General features: G+C 44.9%; 1 protein-coding gene across 1 annotated transcript in view; it reads left to right on the top strand.

Moving 5' to 3' along the window:
• The first annotated feature begins 3,160 nt into the window (after positions 1–3,160).
• The window catches only part of LOC139297255 (rho guanine nucleotide exchange factor TIAM2-like), a 45,953-nt gene continuing 29,643 nt past the window's right edge, over positions 3,161–19,470 (top strand). Inside the window, exons 1-9 of the mRNA XM_070919843.1 lie at positions 3,161–3,250; positions 4,115–5,289; positions 5,375–5,401; positions 8,663–9,116; positions 9,786–9,958; positions 10,782–11,006; positions 14,285–14,470; positions 14,788–14,931; positions 18,685–18,741. Of these exons, the coding sequence (XP_070775944.1) occupies positions 4,120–5,289; positions 5,375–5,401; positions 8,663–9,116; positions 9,786–9,958; positions 10,782–11,006; positions 14,285–14,470; positions 14,788–14,931; positions 18,685–18,741 (2,436 nt within the window). The 5' untranslated portion in view covers positions 3,161–3,250; positions 4,115–4,119. The remainder of the gene's footprint in view (positions 3,251–4,114; positions 5,290–5,374; positions 5,402–8,662; positions 9,117–9,785; positions 9,959–10,781; positions 11,007–14,284; positions 14,471–14,787; positions 14,932–18,684; positions 18,742–19,470) is intronic.

The following is a 19,470-nucleotide window of genomic DNA, read 5'->3' on the forward strand; positions in this document are numbered from 1 at the left end:
ATGACAAAATCTCAGCAGGAGACGGCCCAGTATTTGGCTCTCTTCTTCACTTCCTGTTGTTGTTTTTGCACCGAGATAACTTTTTGGTTTGTTTTGTACAAGTTTGAATTGAAGCTGTGTCTAAAAAGAGTGAAGCTGTTACGCACACTGCTCCTTTAAGAGCTCAGTTGTCATAGCGCCAGAGGAAAGTGATAAGAGACAAGTCCCATGGGCTGTGATTTGACAGGAGGAAGGCAGTGAGATTGTGTTAACAGTCACTACCAATAACAAATGACCTCATAGTTCCTAATTCACAGCATGTGATTCAAAAACATTAAACTTTGTTAGTGCTTTATTTTGTATGAGATCATTTTGGCCACTTTATTTGTTATTTGCGTCGTTGATTTATGATTTCCTCCATCAATACCTGTGTTGTTAACTAAGCATTGTGCCATATGGGTATCCTATATTTTCAGCACTATTGTGCTACTGAATGCACTCTTTTGGGAAACCATTGAAAATGTCCAGCAAGATTACTGTATCTCCAAGGTTTCATGGCAGAGTAGGTTAAAAAAACTGCACCAACAGCTTCATGATGTTATTATGTGTTAGTTCTCTGGGGAATCGCCCTGTGTTTCACACTGCTGTGTCAACACTCCAGCTTTGTTCCTCAAGTTTAGATTCAAGGACATGAAAGGTCAGAATTGCAAACATAGGTCTCCAGACTCTGCGTTTGTGAGGGAAAGGGAGGTTGAAGCGCCACAAAAGCACGGTGGTCTTCATTGTAGGAAAAAGACAGTGACTTCCTTAAAATACTGCCTCCATGTACCTACTATGTTTATACCATGTTGAGGTGTGGCCCGTTCTTCACCGTTTGCCCAAACTCCAGACCCAAGACAGACTAAACATGGAGCTTACGTGGGAGTCACCCAGGGGCAGCCTGAGAAGAATGCCAGGTCATGGGGTGTGTCGAGGAGTGTTAGTGTGGCAGTGGTCCCCTGGCCCCTGAGCAGATGGCCTGTAGGAAGCCTATTGACGAGAACAGAGGACCAGAGGGGAAGAGGGAGGGCGAGTTCAGACTGGGCGCAGTGGTTTGCAGCTAAAAGGAAGACTTGTCTTGTTGTTCTCCCAAAACAGTTGCAGCACAATACTCTGGTTCAAGTCGCAGCAGAAGGCAAACGTGTGTGTCTTTAGGTTGGCGTGTTGGCACGCCTTTTTAGGCCTTTCATACCCACAACCCTGCTCTGTGTGAATAAACTTTTCAAGAAAAGCGGCAGTGGTGGTGTTTAAAAGAAGGCAGTCATTGTGACAGGTTCGACAACCAGCTTTATGCTGACTCGTAGTGTTGTTGGCAGCTGCTTTCTTGGTCTTTTCTCCAGAGAGAGCATTGTTAGACACTCTCCATTCATGTAGAGGGACTTAAAGTCATTTTGCTTTCACTTTCTAGCTTCTGGATGCAAGACAAACTGCAAAAATATCCGTCTGCTTTTTTCTAGGCTCACTGCGAACTAGTGATGCTAACAGATTCGGGGTCAGGTGGTGTGTGCATAGTGAGAGATTTAGACATGGGATGTAAAGGGGAATTGAGTAATAAAATATGCCAGTTTTCCCATGTGTGTCTAGGTTAATGAAGGGGACTCACATGCTTATAGTCGGGCCAGTCAGGTGCACTTGACCATGCATCCGTAAGCACTATTGGCTGGGCTTCGCCCAGTTCAACTAGCATGGCAAAGCTGGGAATTATTTGTGTGTTACTGTCGGAAAGCAGCTTGGGTAGGTAGGTTTGGGGTCATATTGCCAAGACCACCTCTCAGTATCCGTACTGCTTTTATTCAATATCTGTCTCCCCCTGGTTCACCCTTTAACTCATGACTAATGAACCCAGTGTTTGGTTAATCCTCTCATCAGCTCAGAGTAATGGTTCAAGTTCATTACCAGGCATAAATTATGTTTCTGGCCAAGTTTCCACTGTGCACAGTGCTACTTTTTCACACAAATTCTGAACAGTTTAAAGAAGAGAGAATCATTTCCTTGTGTGGCTCCCTGTCATGTTTGATTTTTTGGTTGACTTTAGTCTGGATCTTTGCCCCTTTGTCCTAGAACTTGGGGATCTAATGCCTCATGTGCTTTACATTTAAAGTCCCCTGGAACTTCCCTTTCAACTTCATGTATAAAACACACTCTTCTACAGTAGTCCACCCTGTTTAATCTCACCTCACAGTCAAGGTGCATCTAAGCAGGAGCAGATAAACTCTTAATGCTGCAGATCACTTAATCCCAAAGGTTAGGGCTTTTGGCAGGGGGTGTTTACACTGTAACCTTACACATGCTGTACGTGTGCTGCGAGGCTTAGTGGAGTTAGCACTATTTGAAAGCCTTCCTGGAGTGTGGGCTACATGCATGTAAGTGGGTTATATTACACACACACACAAGACATAGTCGCACTGATTCTCCGAAGATGCCCGGTGCCTCCGCAAAGAGCGGTCCTCAGCCGTTTCTGGTTTTGGATCATACCCCTGAAACAAATTTGGCGGTGACAAGTGAAAAAAAAGGAGCAAGCTAGGATTCCAAGGTTTAAAAATAAACAGGCGGGTAAACTGTAGCCGGCTTTCAAAAACTTTCCCAACCCTGATCAAAGACGACGTCATTTACTTGTGGGGAGGTGGAAAAATGCTACTAATGTTTGGTTTGGATGTCTCATTGAGGAGAGATTTGGGGGATAGAGTGAATTTTTAAACTAGTCCTACTGTAGCGCCAGGGGGGCACTACAGTACTGTGCTGTCGTGTATAGTACAAAGCTCGGTTGATGTGTTACTACTGGGAACTTGGTTGGAGTGAACTTACTTTAGGGCTTCATAGTTTTTGAAAGGAAATGTTTTTGTCTCCGGGATGTTGGCTGAATCATTTGCAAACCTGCCAATAAGAACAATGCTGTTTTTTTTCCCGACACAGAAAATATCAAACTACCACAAGTAAGACGGTCTCAGGTGCTGCTTCAGTACTGCACTGGCTTTGTTTATCCCAGTGAGAAACAACACTGTCCTCACCCAAATGCTGGGGATTAGGTCTCCTCTTTAACTGGCACACCTGTTATCAGACATGGAGCTCATTACACATGGTAAATTACAGTCCTGTAGAGAGAGAGACTAAGCACTAAGTCAACTTCTTTCTCTGTGTTTCAGATGAGCCAGACGACAAGTGTATTTTGAGAAATGAGGCGGAGAGAACCTTCCACATAGGAGCTCCAATCTGAGAAGAGACTTTCAGACAGGTGAGTCCAAGAACTGCAGCCTTCCTATCCTTCCTAATTATTATGCTTGATTATATTTCACCCTGAATTTAAAATGTGTGCTTCGTATACACATTGGAGTCTGTCAATTCTTTCAATTCCATGGTCTGTAGCTAAACTATTTTTAAAAAAAGGTGTTATATCCCTTCCACATGTTGTAGAGAGGTTTGTTTTAGTTCCTAATCTACTTGGTGTGCTTATCCAAAGAATTGAAGACTGTTGAAGGTGTTTACTCTTACCTGTTATGTAATCACAGCACAGACAGCAGCAGATACAGTACTGTCTCTTACAGTCCCTGCAGTTTATGTGCTATATAGCATCAACCCACGTAATGAAATGTCTGTGTGGTCACGGCTCGCCGTCACTAATGTGAGAGTGTTGTGGACAGTCTGGGAGTGATTTTTCATTGTGCTGAACTCTGTCACACATAACAACCATGACAGTCTAAAGCCTGTTCATCTGACTTTCTATAGAAAGAATGTAGTGAAATGAGAGGGGGTAGACCATACAGGTTAATGACCAGATGTGATAGAATTACTTTTTGCTATTCCTTTTGAAAGGCATAAGGAAGATATTAGACCTGCTGCTGTTTTACTCTGGAAAATGCCATAGCAAATTAAATGATTACGTGTGTGTGTGTGTGTGTGTGTGTGTGTGTGTGTATGATATGGTTTTATGGGAGTGTAGTCATTATTGTTTGAGTAATAAGTTAATTTTATGTCTCTGATGAACTGGCATTATGTCATACCATGTCATATACAGTATATTATACAGCCTTATGTGTGAGTACCATGCTTTTTCCAGTAGCATAATGCCGGTGACATTATTGTTTTTTTTTTTTTCCAGCACTGATGGGAAATTCAGAGAGCCAATATAGCATCCAGGGCCCCAAAGGCACCAGCTTTGTCTTCCCTGGGAAACCGAAGCCACTGAAACTCCGCTCAGCCAAAGACGACGCTCTGTCGCCCCATACGTGGTGGAAAAGTGCCCCAGTGGGCTCAGGATACAAGGCTAGGTGTGTTGGCCGTGGCTGTCTGTCCCCCCCTAAAAGCCGTCAGCCGTACTCCGCTAGGCACTATGACTACGTCTCAAAAGGAACAAGGGGCAGCCCAAGTGAGAATCGCTGGCCTCGATCACCTGGATGTGGTATACGAAGACGGCATGTGTCGGATGAGTACGGAGATAATCCATATGTGGCTGAACTCAATGGGCACACCCTGAATGGACACAGTGATGAGCATGAGGCCTTAGAGGAACAGAGCAGCCCGCGGGTGGTGATCAAGAAGGATGGCAGTCTCAGGGTGGAGTTCACCAACACCTCAGGCAACCCCCTCCTCCTGGATGAGGCTTCTGGCCCTGTACAACTCCTCAAGTTCTCTCCCAATCTGGAGTCTGCCTCCACTCCCAGTCTGCCTGGTTCAAGTGGTAGTAGACCGGACAGCCACCGCGGCGATCCACCGTTGGCTTCGACCTCCTCCACGGCCAGGACCAGCAAGGGAAGCTCACTGAGCTCTGATGGTTCCTGGTATGACTCTCCGTGGGGGCACAGCACAGAGCTGTGTGAGCAGGACCAACCCTGCCCTGCCAGCAGGACTCTAGTCCACTCCCCCATCCACCAGCTTGACTCCTCCACTGAACAGTCTCCTCCTGTGTCCATCACAGACCTCTATAAGGACTCCACAATGGCTGCTACCTTTCCCACAGCCAGGTACCTGTCCTCCCAGTTACAAGAACCTTCACCAGGCCAGAGGCCACACCGAGCCTCTTTTGCATCTGTCCTGGATGTTCCGTTGGAGGAAGAATGCCCTGAGGCCCGCCAGTACTCCTCATACACACTGCCGTGTCGCAGGCCCAAAGCCCACACCATGAGCGAGGATCTGGACCACTATCCTGACCACGAACAGCACCAGGAGCAGGCTGGACCTGATTTCGGCTTCCATAAGAAAGACTCTATCAAAAACCGTATCAGACGCCTCAGTGACTGGACAGGCAGCCTCAGCCGCAAGAAGAGGAAGTCTCAGGTAAGTTTTGCCAGGATCACATTGATTTAGTCTTGTGCTCAGCATTTTTTCAATGTTTTACACTCCTTTATTACTTCATCAACAGGGTTCATACAGGGATCTTATTTACATGGTATGTAAAAGAAAATAGGTTCCATAGATGTGGTGTTTCTAGTTGCCCCATAACTTATAGCTCTCATAGTTTAAGCACACAGTACATAAAGGTATTACCCTCTTATTGTGGTCTTCTGTAGTTGCCTTAGAGTTACAGCTTATTAGACAGGAGAGGGCATCAGTAACAGCCACACACAAACAGTTTCCTGTCTGGCAAGGTTTATTTCATTGTGAGCCACAGCGGTGGTCCTGGCATGGCCAGGAACCAACCACCGTCCTCTGGTCCTTTGCACCACAACACCAGCTGTCTGAGGACAGGGCACAGTGGGGCGGCACAAAATGAAATTTGTTAGGCAGCCAGCACTTGGGTCTTGTTTTTGTGAGGATGGAACAAGGATGAGAGGTATTTCTAATTACAATGTAAGACATGGACGATCCTCCGAGGAAGAGAAGTTTGGGGTTGATGTGCAGATGTCATGATAACTGTATCTGGGTGGGTACATCTGACGTATTATTGCACACTGATTGTTTGTGATTAGTTGGTGAATGTATAGTACTTGTCGCATGTTGATGTTTTTAGCTCTTCTGTTCGCAGTCAGATGTACATGTAGACTATGAGGGTGTTGATTTAACCAAATGGTATTAAGTGTTTTTTTTAGCCTTTGTGATCATTATCCCAAGAATTGCATTTTATTTAAAACAGGTTTTAGGTTTTCAAGCTAACTGATGTAGCTGATGGAAGTGCATAGGAATGGAGCAGGATGCTACAGGGAAATACTAGATTATGAAATGCAGAGCAGACAGCTGATACATTTTCCCAGTAGTAAAATGATACTTGTACCATACAGGCACGGGTCAGAGGAGAGGTTAGAAATAACCACAGCTTGTCTGCATGTCGCCTGCACATAATTTTAAGAGCCATGTGATTTTGTCCTACAAAGACTACACTCTTAATAGTTTTAATTTGACATGAAACATTTGTTGAAACTGAGCCTGAACTCATGTCCCTCTCTGTCTTTGAGGCTTGAAACAATTGTTTCTGCATTAATTCGTTTAGCTTTGCCTTGTAAAAGTTTTAAGAACGCTGTTTGGGCATTGCCAAGAGAATAGCTGTAAGCCTTTGAGAGGCTCTGTTAGAGTGAAACTAAATCCTAGCTGAAGATTTAACCCCACCCCTCCTCTAATGTTAATGAATGACTTATGGTTGCTCTGGCTGTTGTGTGGTGCAGATTTTCTGGGCTCCACTCACGGTCTTTACAGAGAAAATCTGTTAATAGGGATTGGTGTTCAGTCAGTTGCGTATGACAACAAACCAAAGGACAAAATAGAACAATCACTGCATTCAGAAGGCATTTTCTTCTTTGCTGTGAAATGTGTGCGCTTCTCCTTGTGCTTAAACAGCCGATAATGCTAAGTGAAATATATGAGATACTTTGCCTTGACACTGTCACCCTGTAGTGACAAATAGGCAGTAGACTGACAGTATTCATTTTAAGTGCTACACAGCTTACACCCTACATTAGTAACGCCTGCCTCTAAATCTCCTGCTTGCCTTAACGCCATGCTAACCTATGGGCCGTGTGGTGGCGCTTGACTATTTTAGGAGGCAGACTTGCACCCACAGATTTACTTCAGTTTTTATTATCCAGAAATCAAGCTGATAGATGGCTGTTTTTGCATGCAGAAACTTTTAAATGAGGTGTGGTCACTCAAAGAAAACAAAATACATTGCCGGCACCAGGTATTGGTGACAAAATGTAACAAGCTGGGCTCTGTTTTTAGAGAGAAATGATAAGAAGGCTAAATTTCCATTGAAGCTTGACGTGGTTTAATTATTAATTCAGGCAAATAAAAAATAAAAAGAACCAGTGATTGATGCCTGGGGTTCTCTTTCTTAGTGACTGACAAGGCCTGCAACGAGTTCATGTTAAAGTCACTGAAGTGCTTCAAGCTGGTCTTCGGACTGAATTTCCTCTGTCGTTCGGGGGCCATTTTGTTGACTTCCAAACCTCTGTGGCATATATGTCCAAGAGCTGGCCACAGTGCCTCCTTTCTTAGCAGGTCAACCAAAATCAGGAGCACCTCCAGATCTGGTTCCCCTCCACCTGGACTCCAGGGCTCTGTTGTGGGTTTAAGGTCATACCGCAACCCCGATGCCAAAGGCCAAGAACCTGCTTGTAATGAAAAGCAGCTGGGAGAGAAGTGGGCTGTGCCGGCTAAGGGAAACTAGGGAAAGCTGAAAAAGACCCACCCTGTGCTCGGTACACATTTTCCTACGGCTATACTATACAAATACTGTGTCTTTCATGGTGGCGTGTGGACGTAATGGTTAAACAAAGGCTGTCCTCAGCTGAACACTGTGGGTTCAAAGGGTTCATTGCTGCCCTGTAGCTATACATGAACTCTGAGCTGTCTGGTTACAGGATGTAACCCCTGCAGGAACCACATTGCTCTTCTTTTCCATATAAGCAACGAGTTTGTATCATTTTCAGAACTATTCCAGTCTTTTGCTGATGATTTGGGCACATTTGAATTGTTTTGTTTAATATCAACAATAGGAATGGTGTGAATAAGGATGGAGAAGACATGGACGAAGCTGAGTGAAACACATGAACAAACAAAGACGGAGGATGAGCTCCGGCATGACGGTGCATACTGTGTGTCTGCATGTTGAGAGCACTCCACTCTGTTGCCAGGGGCAGAATCAATGCTGCAATCTAGTCAAGTGTAGGTAGGCTGTCATTAGACATGAAAGAGTGCAATTCCATCAAGTGTTCATTTGGGGAATCGGGAAGCCACAGCAGAACTCAAATGACGTGAAATTGTCTGAGCCTGGAGGGTTCCAACCTCCCAGGTGCCATCACAGGAAATTTGTCCCACTTTCTCAGCCTAGTGAAAGATTTAGAGACTGTAATGCAAACTTTGAAGTAGGTTCGAGTGGTTTGACTAGGTTTTTTCAAAAGTTTCTCCTTCAATTTTGCCGCGCCTTGGGGCTTATTGAAAGGAGCACAGTTAGATTTTTGTCCCAATGCAAGCTCTGCTGGATATATTACAGAGGTGTAGACATCTGGGGGAGAACATGGTGTGTTTTTGCATAAATGTAGGTGGGAGCAGTAATTCTGTTAGCTAATTTGGAAATGTCCCGACCCGTCCAACACATCCAATGGTGGCTAATCAATGAGACTGTTGGGGTATCATTTAGTTGTCATGAACGTCTCCTCTTTCCCCCACATGGTCTGTCCTCCATCCTCTCATGCACCTCACCTTTTCTCCTTATCAGGAGACCCGGTACAAGGACCTGAGCGATGCGTTCGACAGTGGGGTTGATGGTCTGACTGCAGACACCAGCTCCCCCTCCCAGGTCTCTAGCCTCCTCTGGTTCCCAGGAGCCTCCAGGGCCCAGTCATCAGGTGCCATTCACCAAACGACCAGCGACGCCATCCGCCAGAATATCTATGAGAACTTTATGAGGGAGCTGGAGACGGGCACTGGACAGGGAGGAGGGGGAGCTGGTGAGAGAAGAGACCCATCCACGGGCACCGAAGAGGGGGAGAGCAGCAGCGAGTCGGCTGAGGGCTCCATGGAGCAGCTGGATCTACTGTTTGAAAAGGAGCAGGGGGTGGTCAGACGGGCCGGCTGGCTTTCTTTCAAACCCCTCGTCACCTTGCACAAGGACAGGAAGCTGGAGCTGGTGACTCGCCGCAAGTGGAAGCAGTACTGGGTGACCCTGAAAGGTGAGCTAGAATCTGGGAGGAGGAGTGCAAGTGAGGGGAAACAATTATGCACCTTTTCAAATTGAGTCAAATAATGTGCTGACTTGGTGTTTTAAAATAATTCAAAGTTAAGTTGATTATCCAAATGTTAGTGCTATAATTCAGTTTTGAGGAGCAGGTGGATTCCTTTATGTTCTCAGGGTTTTCCTCTTAATAGCTGTCGTGTCCTTGACCATGGCACTTGACATTGAGTGTTTGTGCTTCCCTCCTACCCTAAAATCTCACAGGGAATTATGCTGTTGCTGTAGGCCAAATGGATACAATTCAGACCACCAAATGTATGTCCACATACTGCTTTTACAACACTGCTTTTAAGTATTTACTGAAGAGCACCTCTTGAAAGTAAAAAAAAAAGAAAGGTATAAGCAAGGACAGTTTTATCATTTTTATGATTCCATGTGCCCTTTTGGGAGTATGTAAAACGCCCGTGCTTCTATGTTCCCCTGCAGAACTTCATTTGTTAGATGTTTTTACAAGGACACTGTAAAACATAATGTGACCGCTGTAAAAACCCCAAACTCTTACAGTCTTACAGAAACGTGGCTTGATGATGTACAATTTCTTGTTTTCTGCATCACTTACTCATGGCTATTTGTGTCTGTGTCTGTGTTTCTACCCCCTTTTTTCCAGGATGCACATTGCTCTTCTACGAGACTTATGGTAAAGGCTCTCCGGAGCAGGAGCTATCGCCTCGCTACGCTCTCCTGGCCGAGGACAGCATCGTTCAGGCTGTTCCCGAGCACCCCAAAAAAGAGAATGTTTTCTGCCTCAGCAACTCGTATGGAGACGTCTACCTCTTCCAGGTGAAGCACATCAGTCGACACACTGCCCCCGATAGAACATTTCAGTGGCAGTACATGGTTGTAGTTAAATTATACCAGACATACACCTTTTAGCTTCCCTTCCCTCCAGTGTAGCATATGAAATGACCAATTTTGGCATGTGGGAAGTACCCAAACCTTCCAGCTAAGGGGTCTGAGAGCACATCCTATTTGCCCGTTGTGCTTACTGACCTACATATCACTACCAAATTCATGCCTAGCATCGGCTCTTTCCACATAGCCTCCTCCACTTAAGATTATAAGCTTCCCAGGCTGCAGTATGTCGTGGTGTCCAGACCTACATCTAATGAAATAGTTCTGTGTGGAGCTGACATGGCCCCAGAGGCAAGCAGAGAGAAAATCAACTCCGTAACATGAAGACACCCTGGGTTTCATCCTTTTGTTTCCACTCACATGGCCTGTTGAGCATGAGTCATTCTCAGTCTAAAGGGAACTGATTTCTCAACCAACATGCTGCTTCCGAGGGAATCACCTTATAAAGACAGAGTGATGATCATGAAACGACTTATTAACAGGGAGAATGTCCGTTTGATTTCAGCAACAGTTCATAACCTGTGCTTTCTTATAGAGGCACCATAAATCAAAGTTTATTTTATTGATACAGCAAAGCCCAGCTTGCCACCCAATGATTTTATTGTGATACATGGTAGAATAACACAATAGCAGTGCATTGGCAATCCTAGCAGATTTATCAACCTTCGCATCTCTGAATCCAGCTTCTAACGGGAATATTGGCCTTGCTACTTCATTAAATCGAACTCTCCGTCCCTCTTTGCCCTTCCAGGCCAGCAACCAGACCGACCTGGAGAACTGGGTGACAGCCATCCATTCTGCCAGTGCCTCGCTGCTGGCCAAGCGTCAGGGGAAAGAGGACACAGTGCGCCTGCTGCGGAGCCAGGTCCGCGGCCTGCTGCAGAAGATCGACATGGACGGGAAGATGAAGAAGATGGCCGAGCTGCAGCTGACGGTGGTCAGCGACCCCAAGAACCGCAAGGCTATTGAGAACCAGGTGAGGTGGTGATAATGATGCTAATAGTGAGACATGCGTTGAATTAGCTGGGATTAATACCAGCATGACTGAGAATAGCGGATGCCTTTATTGCATTTTACACTGCATTATACATTTCATGCCCTTGGGACAAATTTCACAGAGAATCTGCTGGATTACTTCACAGCATTGATAGATTGGGTGGCGTAACGTATGCTCTTTTCATGCTAAGTCCTGATTTTCAGACTCCTCTGTGTGTCGTTATTCCACGTGATACGTTTAGCAACCACATGATGTGCCCTACTTAATTTTTCTGGTTTTGTGACTGTGGTGACGAGCCTGTGCTTTATTTTTGTCTGTGGGTGGGTGAAGTGGCCTAAATGCATCAGTCCCCAAACGCATCGTGCAGGGCCCAGGGGAGTATTCACTCCCCAAGCATCAGATTGGGGATCCAGATGTTTCCTAGTAATGGGCTCTCAACATGCATTATCCTCTTCCTCCTCCTCACAGCCTGGGGGAGAATCCAAAGCACCCAGCACGGTGCTGTAGCCTACATACAGAAGATTACTGATGGTTATAAAAAGCCCATAACCTATAGCTTAGCAGGAACCCAAATATTTGGTATTTGTTGGGGAATGCGGGGAAATCCAGCTGCTTTTCTTTTTTTACCTGTGACTCAGGTGGTCAGTGACTTGAAGTGCCTCTCGAACCAAATGTTGACTTTCTGCATATTCGTAGCCATAAGGGTTTGCGTTTTATCAGCTGCTCATGTCCATGTGAGCCGACTGCTTATGTGCTAGGAAAGCTAAATGGACACTAATGCATTTGGTGCTGTAAGCTGTCGGTTTTGGAAGTTGCTTCTTCATGATTTTTGTGACTGTGGTGGTGAGTGGAAATATGAGCATGTTGTTATGAAGAACAAGCAAGATAGAAGCTGGGTAGACTCACTGCAATGGAGATGTCTCTGCCTGACTGTGAGACTGACTGACTGTGTGCTTGTATCTGTTTCCAATTAGCCTGTATGCCACCTCAGAGTAGACAAAGAGACAGACGGGGTTGGAGTCAATGATAGGGTCAGAGGGGTATGGGACAGGACTCTGATACAGGAGCCCCATGGCTGATGATAGATTTAAAGTTTCGGTGGGGTTGTCTAGCACCAACAGGGCACTGCTTTGATGTACCCCACCCCCACCCATGTCTACTGAAATCAGTGCCAGTAGACCTCTTTTGAAGACTGCCTTTGCCCCATTTCACACGCACAAGCTCACGCACACAGGCACACACTGCGATCAAGTTGCATTGAAAGACTTATTATGCATTAGGGCTTTTACAGAGAGCCAGGGGCAGATGTTAAAGAGGGGAAACAAGAAAAGATGAGAATCTGTTCAAAGAAAGGCTCATTTCTGCCGAGCTTAATGGCTCTGAAATGGATGTAAATAAGTTGCGCACGCAGGCCAGATTGGCCCAAACATGTCTTGCTTTTCAATGATGTTGGTTGATTGTCTCACTGCACCGATTCAAGCCTGCTAGATGAATGAAGCAATAGGCTGCATATAGGCCTTTATCAAAAAATTCTGTTTATCGGTGATGCACCCCGGCATGACTCATCAAATCGAATTTTATGCACAGGACTATTTTAGAACATCCCTCAATGAGGACACAGAAATTTGACTGTTGACAAACGGATCCAGATGGCGTGTAAATCAGAAGCATACTAGGCTCTTGTGTGACAGTTATACATAGACATGAGTTTTTCCAAAGCAGCAACTCTCCTAAATTTGTCTTTGCTTTTGAGGAAGGAGCTTATCTGATTTACTCCGTAATACCTCCCTCCCCATCTAAAGTCATCTTCAAACTACTCAGTGGAATTAATTCACAGTTCCTCCAGAACACTGTGTTATATATAATGGCCCAAGAATAGCAGGATAGAAAATGTGCTTTGCTCACTTACTATCAGAGGATTTATACGCAAGGTCTTCGAGTTCAGGTTCAGCTGAGTAACATCAAGAATTAGAAGTGAAGGACTTTAGACAAGTGAAAAATGAAAAAGGAATACATGTTGGTCAACTTGCCTAATTAAGTGATTAGAACACAAAAATAATCCATGTGTCCCTGTAAATTAGCTACGGTGCTCCAAGCTAACCATGCTAATGCTATATGTGACTATTAAGAAAACAAACTGTTGTACATCAGTACAACATTGTACATCACTTCTAGATGAGGGTCGTTGCCTAAAATCTCTTTATAGTCCATAGCAATGGCTGGTTATTAGCTGGAAATTAAAATACATAAAATGAGACTGTGCAACTTTTGCAACTGTGACCACAAGTGACAATTATGGGATAATGCTAAAACTTAGTGTAACGGTAGCACAAGTAGAGACATTAACATTAGCCACTATATTTTTCAAATTATTTCGATAACTGACATGCCGAACGCGAGGTCATTTTTTAACCAAAGCATGTGGATTCCTAGCAGTTGTCCTCATGGTCCAAGTCTGGAATGGGAATAATGGCTGAATGTCATTGACTCGAGGCCTGTTAACCACCCCACCTGCGCATACATAGGCGTTTTCATGGGTTTAGCACATGACGTAGCCCAGCATGGTCCCATAGTGATTTCTGTGCGAGTTCTTTGTTTAAGATATTTGGAAAGTCAGAGGTTCATAAAACACCACCCTCCTGCCCCTCCCCAGTTTGTTCCTAATTCTAAAGAATGCCGTCAATGTGAATGAGACCTAATTGGACAACGCCATAGGGTGTGTTATTGTAAATGAACTCACAGTGCAGACAAGAGCTATTAAAGTCAGTTGTTATAGAGGGTTGTTTAACTTGAGTGTTGTCATTAAAACCAGTCTCCTGCCAACAAAATAAGCACTTTCTCATAACTTACATAGTGCAAACAGGGATAGGGGGAAGGCAACTGTAAACTGTGTGTGGAGGTTCAACGGGTGGTCTGTGCAACATCACCACTCTCTCTAGACTTGCATAAAAAATGGGCATTAGGATTTACTGCACTCACTCCTCTGCTAGATATGCAGTCCCCCCTCACTATCAAACCTTCACCGATTTGTGCCCTCACCCTCCACCAACATCTGCAAGCAATTGCAGCTTGATGGAAAGCACTCCACTGACCCTGGATCTCCCTCTTTGACTCTCCCTTTTCTGCCTTTCCTTAGCCCCCTTCCTTTACCTCTCCTCGACTCTCTTTTCTCAGCCACCACCCAAAATCTGGCACAAAATTCACATTCAGAACCTCTACCAAAACCTACCAAAGTAACAGTCTTCCTTTTCCTTCAGATCCAGCAGTGGGAGCAGAACCTGGAGAAGTTTAACATGGATCTGTTCAGGATGCGCTGCTACCTGGCCAGTCTACAGGGTGGAGAGCTGCCCAACCCAAAGAGCCTGCTGGCAATCGCCAGCCGCCCCACTAAAACCACCTTGGGCCGCCTGGGTATCTTCTCTGTCTCCTCTTTCCATGCACTGGTGAGGATGCCTGGCCTTGGGAAGGGACAGATGAATGACTAATGAATAAATGCACAAAAGAGAATCAAAGGACAAGCAGTGTGCCATGTTTAGATGCTTTTAAACTTTCCTTTGTGCGTGTGATACTTCAGTTTTAATTAACGTGATGTCTAACAGTAACCTTGAAAATCTTTTAATCATTTGAAAATAAAAAGTGTCCTGTGAACACTCTCCTTATGCATTGCTGGAGGAAAATAACCTAATCAAGGTTCTCTGATTAGATGGAATTTTTTTGTTGAGCTAAATGATTGTAGTTCTGATAGTGTGTGTCCGTTCAGATCTGTTCCAGAGATGAAGCCACGCTCAGAAGGCGCTCATTGTCCCTGACTCACAGACAGCGCAAGAGAGGCCTTTTCTCCTCGCTCAAAGGCCTTGACAACCTTACGAAGAGAGGCCGGGACAAGAGGCCCTCTGCGTCACAGGTAATACTGAACACACACACACACACACACACACAGATCTGGGTTATTTAAAGAATACAATACTGGTGCTTTTAATACAGTATATGCACCAAAATGTTACCAGTAGTGATTTCTCTAATGAAAGTATTTATATTTCAGGCCCTACGTGTAAAATCTTATTGATTGATTGATTGGTTGGTTGGTTGGTTGGTTTTGATCACCTTTCTTTATGTTAAGAGTTTGAAGGGTGTAGCAAGTGCTCATTACTTCTAAATGCAGTTTTACTGTTTAAAAATAATCAAAAGTATTTGAATTGATATCTTATAACTGTTAAAATATGTTCAGGTTTTTCAGGAGCTTCAAGTATTCAAAATGTTCTATGCATATATGTTAAATGCAAATGACACAGCATTAAACAGGCAATGTTATTGGTGTTTTTCCTTGCAGTCAAACACAGTACAGCTCTCTCACTGGTAGATGAAATTGGGCTTTACATTGTGCTTAATTTAGCTTCAAGATTTTGATGTACTTTGCAGCAATATTCTTGTCACAAAGATTACTGTGTTCTGCCTCTGACATTATGTACTTAGATCAAACCAAAAGATATAGGTGAAGTGATGGCGAGACAAGATTCTTTTAATATGCGAGCCCACGAGCAATCACTTCAATCAAAAAACAGATATGGTAATACGATAAAAGATTACATAATGAACTTTATGTCCGTATTCTTGTGTTCTTGTCAGTGTTGAAAGCCGAACAGCAGCACTTAGACCTTGAAGTGACACTAAATAATCTCCCTTGAATCCCAGAGTAATGAAACTCGTCAGGTGGTCTGGATTAGCAGATTCTTAATGCAGGATCGCCCACTTCATGCATACACATAACATGAGCAGGCAGCGTTGAGGTACACTGCACATGCATGTTTGCAGTCTCTTGGGACATACTGCTGAGAAAATCCGTGTCTTGATACACCCTCAGTGCACATTGTGCTTATTTGTTAATGAAACAACCTGCAAACATGTTTCCTTATTGCTTACTCTGCACTGACATGGAAGAAAGCAAGAGACTGCTACAGTCAGGCAGGGCTTTCAGCATGTTTTTCCCCAAGGAGATTTTATTAATTAGAAGCACATCAGCTCACGCCCCCCCCCCCGCGTCCCGGTAAGTTTGAGTGCAAACCTCCCATCAACATAAACACAGAGGAGCATTCCTCACCCAGGTGCAGAGGGAGGAGAGGGGGGTGGGGGGTCTAAATCCTCTCGGGTTAGTAATTAGAGTCATGCAAGCTGGTTATTTATTGATACAGAAATCCACCACTCTGTCCCCTGAAGGTGCGGCCCTGGAGAATACTCTTGGTGGTCTATTTTAAGCATCGCCACAGGAAACACTCATTTGCTCAAGTCTTTTATGGACCTCTGTTCATTAGGTGAGAGCATAGGAAGGGAGAGGAGTGTGCTTTTGATTAGCGGCAATCTACCTTCATTTTTCTGTATGCTGTGAGGTCAATATGGAGTCTTATTGTTTTGGAGCTCGCACAGCTAAAAGCCAATCATGTTAGCCCTGACTCCTGACTGCTTACAAAATGTTCCCTGTCCTATTTCTTATCTAGCTCACCCAATCCCACCACCTGCTCTGTGATATTTATGTTTGTGCATTTGCGCAGGTCTGTCAGCGGCTAGGTATGTGTGCGCGTGTGTTATTATTATTTTTCTGGGGAACTCCAGCCGGCCGGCCTAATGAGGCCCAGTTACGTTTCGCAGTGCAGAAGGCCAAGGTGGCGCTGCAGCACACGCATGAATTATTAAAAGCCATATGTGGTAGATGGCATTCTCCACTCTTTCCTCAGCCCCGCAGACACCAGCAGATGGTTGGTGTAAAGACACTAAATATTAAACAGGCTCCCTTTATTTTTTTTCCCCAGGTCCCCCCTCTCTTACAAGCTCATTTTAGTGCTTTTCTGATATTTATTTCTTTACATAGAGGCTAATAAAGAACAGAATATGACTGGTAAGTGCTTCTTGGTTTTCAAGTGCTGGGTTTTCCTGGACATCTGCTGTTTTTGTGTTGTTTTGTTTTTTTTATTTGCTAGAGCGAAAGATCACTGCAGTGTTTTCTGTTGTTCTCTGTGACTTGTGGGAGATTCAGTCGCGGCCATTTTAAACGACAAGACATGTGTTTGCTAGAGATGGATTTGGACAGCGAGGTTATCTGAGGGGCAAAACTCTCCTCCATGCACTTAATCTGTTGTTACCTTCTCAGGTTTACAGACTGCGCTTTCTCCAAGGTTTTCGGGATGTGTTCTTTTTTGGTGCTTTCCTCCCTTTTGCTCTCCATTTATCTCTCTTCCTCCAGCTCAAACACATCTTTTTTTGCTTCTACCTCTATCCTGCTTATTTCATCTCTTAAACCTAGAGTTTCATCTCACTCTCTCCCCCTATTTCTCTCCCCATTTGTCTTTCCTTTTTTCCCCTTTGGGCTCGTCTTCTCTCTCAAACCCCCTGTTTCTCAGAGCATAAACATCAGAGCGTTAGCCGGCGGTCCTTCTCCCACAGTTTCCATACTGACTCATCTGTGTTGACTAAGCCTAAATCCCATTTACCACTGCGACGCCACGCTCGACAACCTTACCCCAAAGTCATGCCCCCCCTCATCTCCTTGCCTCTCGCTTTTTCTTCTCTCATCCGTCTTAGGAGAGCTATGTATACAGTAAGGAGCTGGCCGGCAGTCGGCTGTGGGAAGTAGGCCAGAAAGGTCCGAGGATTTGTGGGAGAGTTGGTAAAGCTTTCTAAAATTAGTCTGTTTACGGCGAAGCAGCACTGTTTACAGCCACTTTATAAATGTACTCATGTTGGGGGAGGGAGAGTTACCGTACTCTGCTGCTCAGAGGTCAGATATGGGTTCTTACTACCATAACAGGAGCCAGAGAGTTTTCTGGTTGTAAAGGAAACTTCTTGGGATTGTTTTTGGAGAGAAGTAATCCTTATCCTTAGAAAAAAGGATAGCCAATGCAAATCTCTCATGTAGTGGGCCGTCAACTCAGTTAATCTCACAGCAAAATACAAGCACCTTTGAGCTTTTGTCAGGCGCATTTTTAGAACAAAATGCCCCATTTCTGTCACCAGCTATGCCACCTATCATGTCCCTCCTGCCCAGTGACAAAGTATCTCAGCAAAACCTGATAACTGCAGCCTTTTTGAGCGAGGGCTTGAGTCACACCCTCACGTAACGGATGGCTCTGTGTCACTGCTGTATTATAGAGTTGTTAAAGCCCTCTGAGGCTGCAGAGTCACCTCCAGCACCGGGCTTAGCCTGACACAGCACGCCTTACAATCGCAAGCCAGGGAGAGGAGCTAGAGAGGGAGAGGTTGAGGAAGATAGAATGGATCAAGAACGGGGGAGATTTCGACACTAAGTGGTGAATGTGGAGATGGGGGGGGGGGGGGGGGGGGGCTTGTCCTCCTCTCATCTGTAACCGGACTGTTTCTCCCTTTCATCTCTCTACTACACAGAAACCACTCAGTGTCCACACACACACCCCTCCACTCACACGCGCACAGCATATTCCCACCATTGCACCTTCAAAGGCTGCAGACCCCGTTACGAAGCAGTATCAAAGCGCTGCACTCGCCCCACGTAGTTTTTAATTAACTACATAATAGCACCGTGTGTGTCTAATATTGTGTTGCCGAAGTGGCTGGGCACTTAATTGCTTATGAGTCAATCAGCTTGGTGCCCCTGTGTCTGTACTTCTAACTGTCTGTCCCTTGATTTCAGATCTTTGAGAGCGACGCTGGAGGTCAAACGTACGCCCTACCTCCCAGGAGCAGCGAGGTGAGTCATAGCGTTCAGTAACTTTTTACGGTTTCTGGGTCTTTTGATATATCTTTTTAAAAATTCCGCTGCCATCTGTCACATCCATCCTGTGGTACCGTTTTATGTGCTGAATGATCAGTTTCAGCGTGAAGTAGCCGTGGCAGAAAAGTGGCCGCTGTTACTTTGACCTCTGCTGTCTTTCATGGCTTTTATAGTGGGCTGTGTAAAGAGATTTTTACACATAGGGTGTGTGTGTGTGTGTGTGTGTGTGTGTGTGTGTGTGTGTGTGTGTGTGTGTGTGTGTGAGAGAGAGTGAATCCGAAAGTGTGTATGTCTGCCTGTGTACATGACTTGTCCAGGATCAAAGCTGAGATTCCTTTCATGTTGATCTGCAGGCGTCTGAAAGATGAATGGACTAAAAATAATTTCTGCAGCGTTGGAACTGTTTTAAAGTCCGGTGTGGACAGGGCTCCAAATCACAGCATAACTGAGTTAATGGGGAGTGTTGAGTTGAAGCGTTTACCACAAGTGCTGATTGAAAGTGTGAGTGTATGGGTTTATGGTAAATGTGTTGAATGATTGATGAGTGTGAATTCTGGCCATCTGAGCAGCCAGACGTTGGAGCTGCAGCATTCACAGGTTATTGGGTGGTTGCATGCCACAAAGCCATGAAGTGTGAAATATTGCTGTAAGCTTCAGCTCCAAACCTCGCTGTCCTGAAGCTTCCACATCTTGGTCCTCTTGGCC

Source organism: Enoplosus armatus, chromosome 15 (assembly GCF_043641665.1).
Source record: "Enoplosus armatus isolate fEnoArm2 chromosome 15, fEnoArm2.hap1, whole genome shotgun sequence".
Lineage (NCBI taxonomy): Eukaryota > Metazoa > Chordata > Actinopteri > Centrarchiformes > Enoplosidae > Enoplosus > Enoplosus armatus.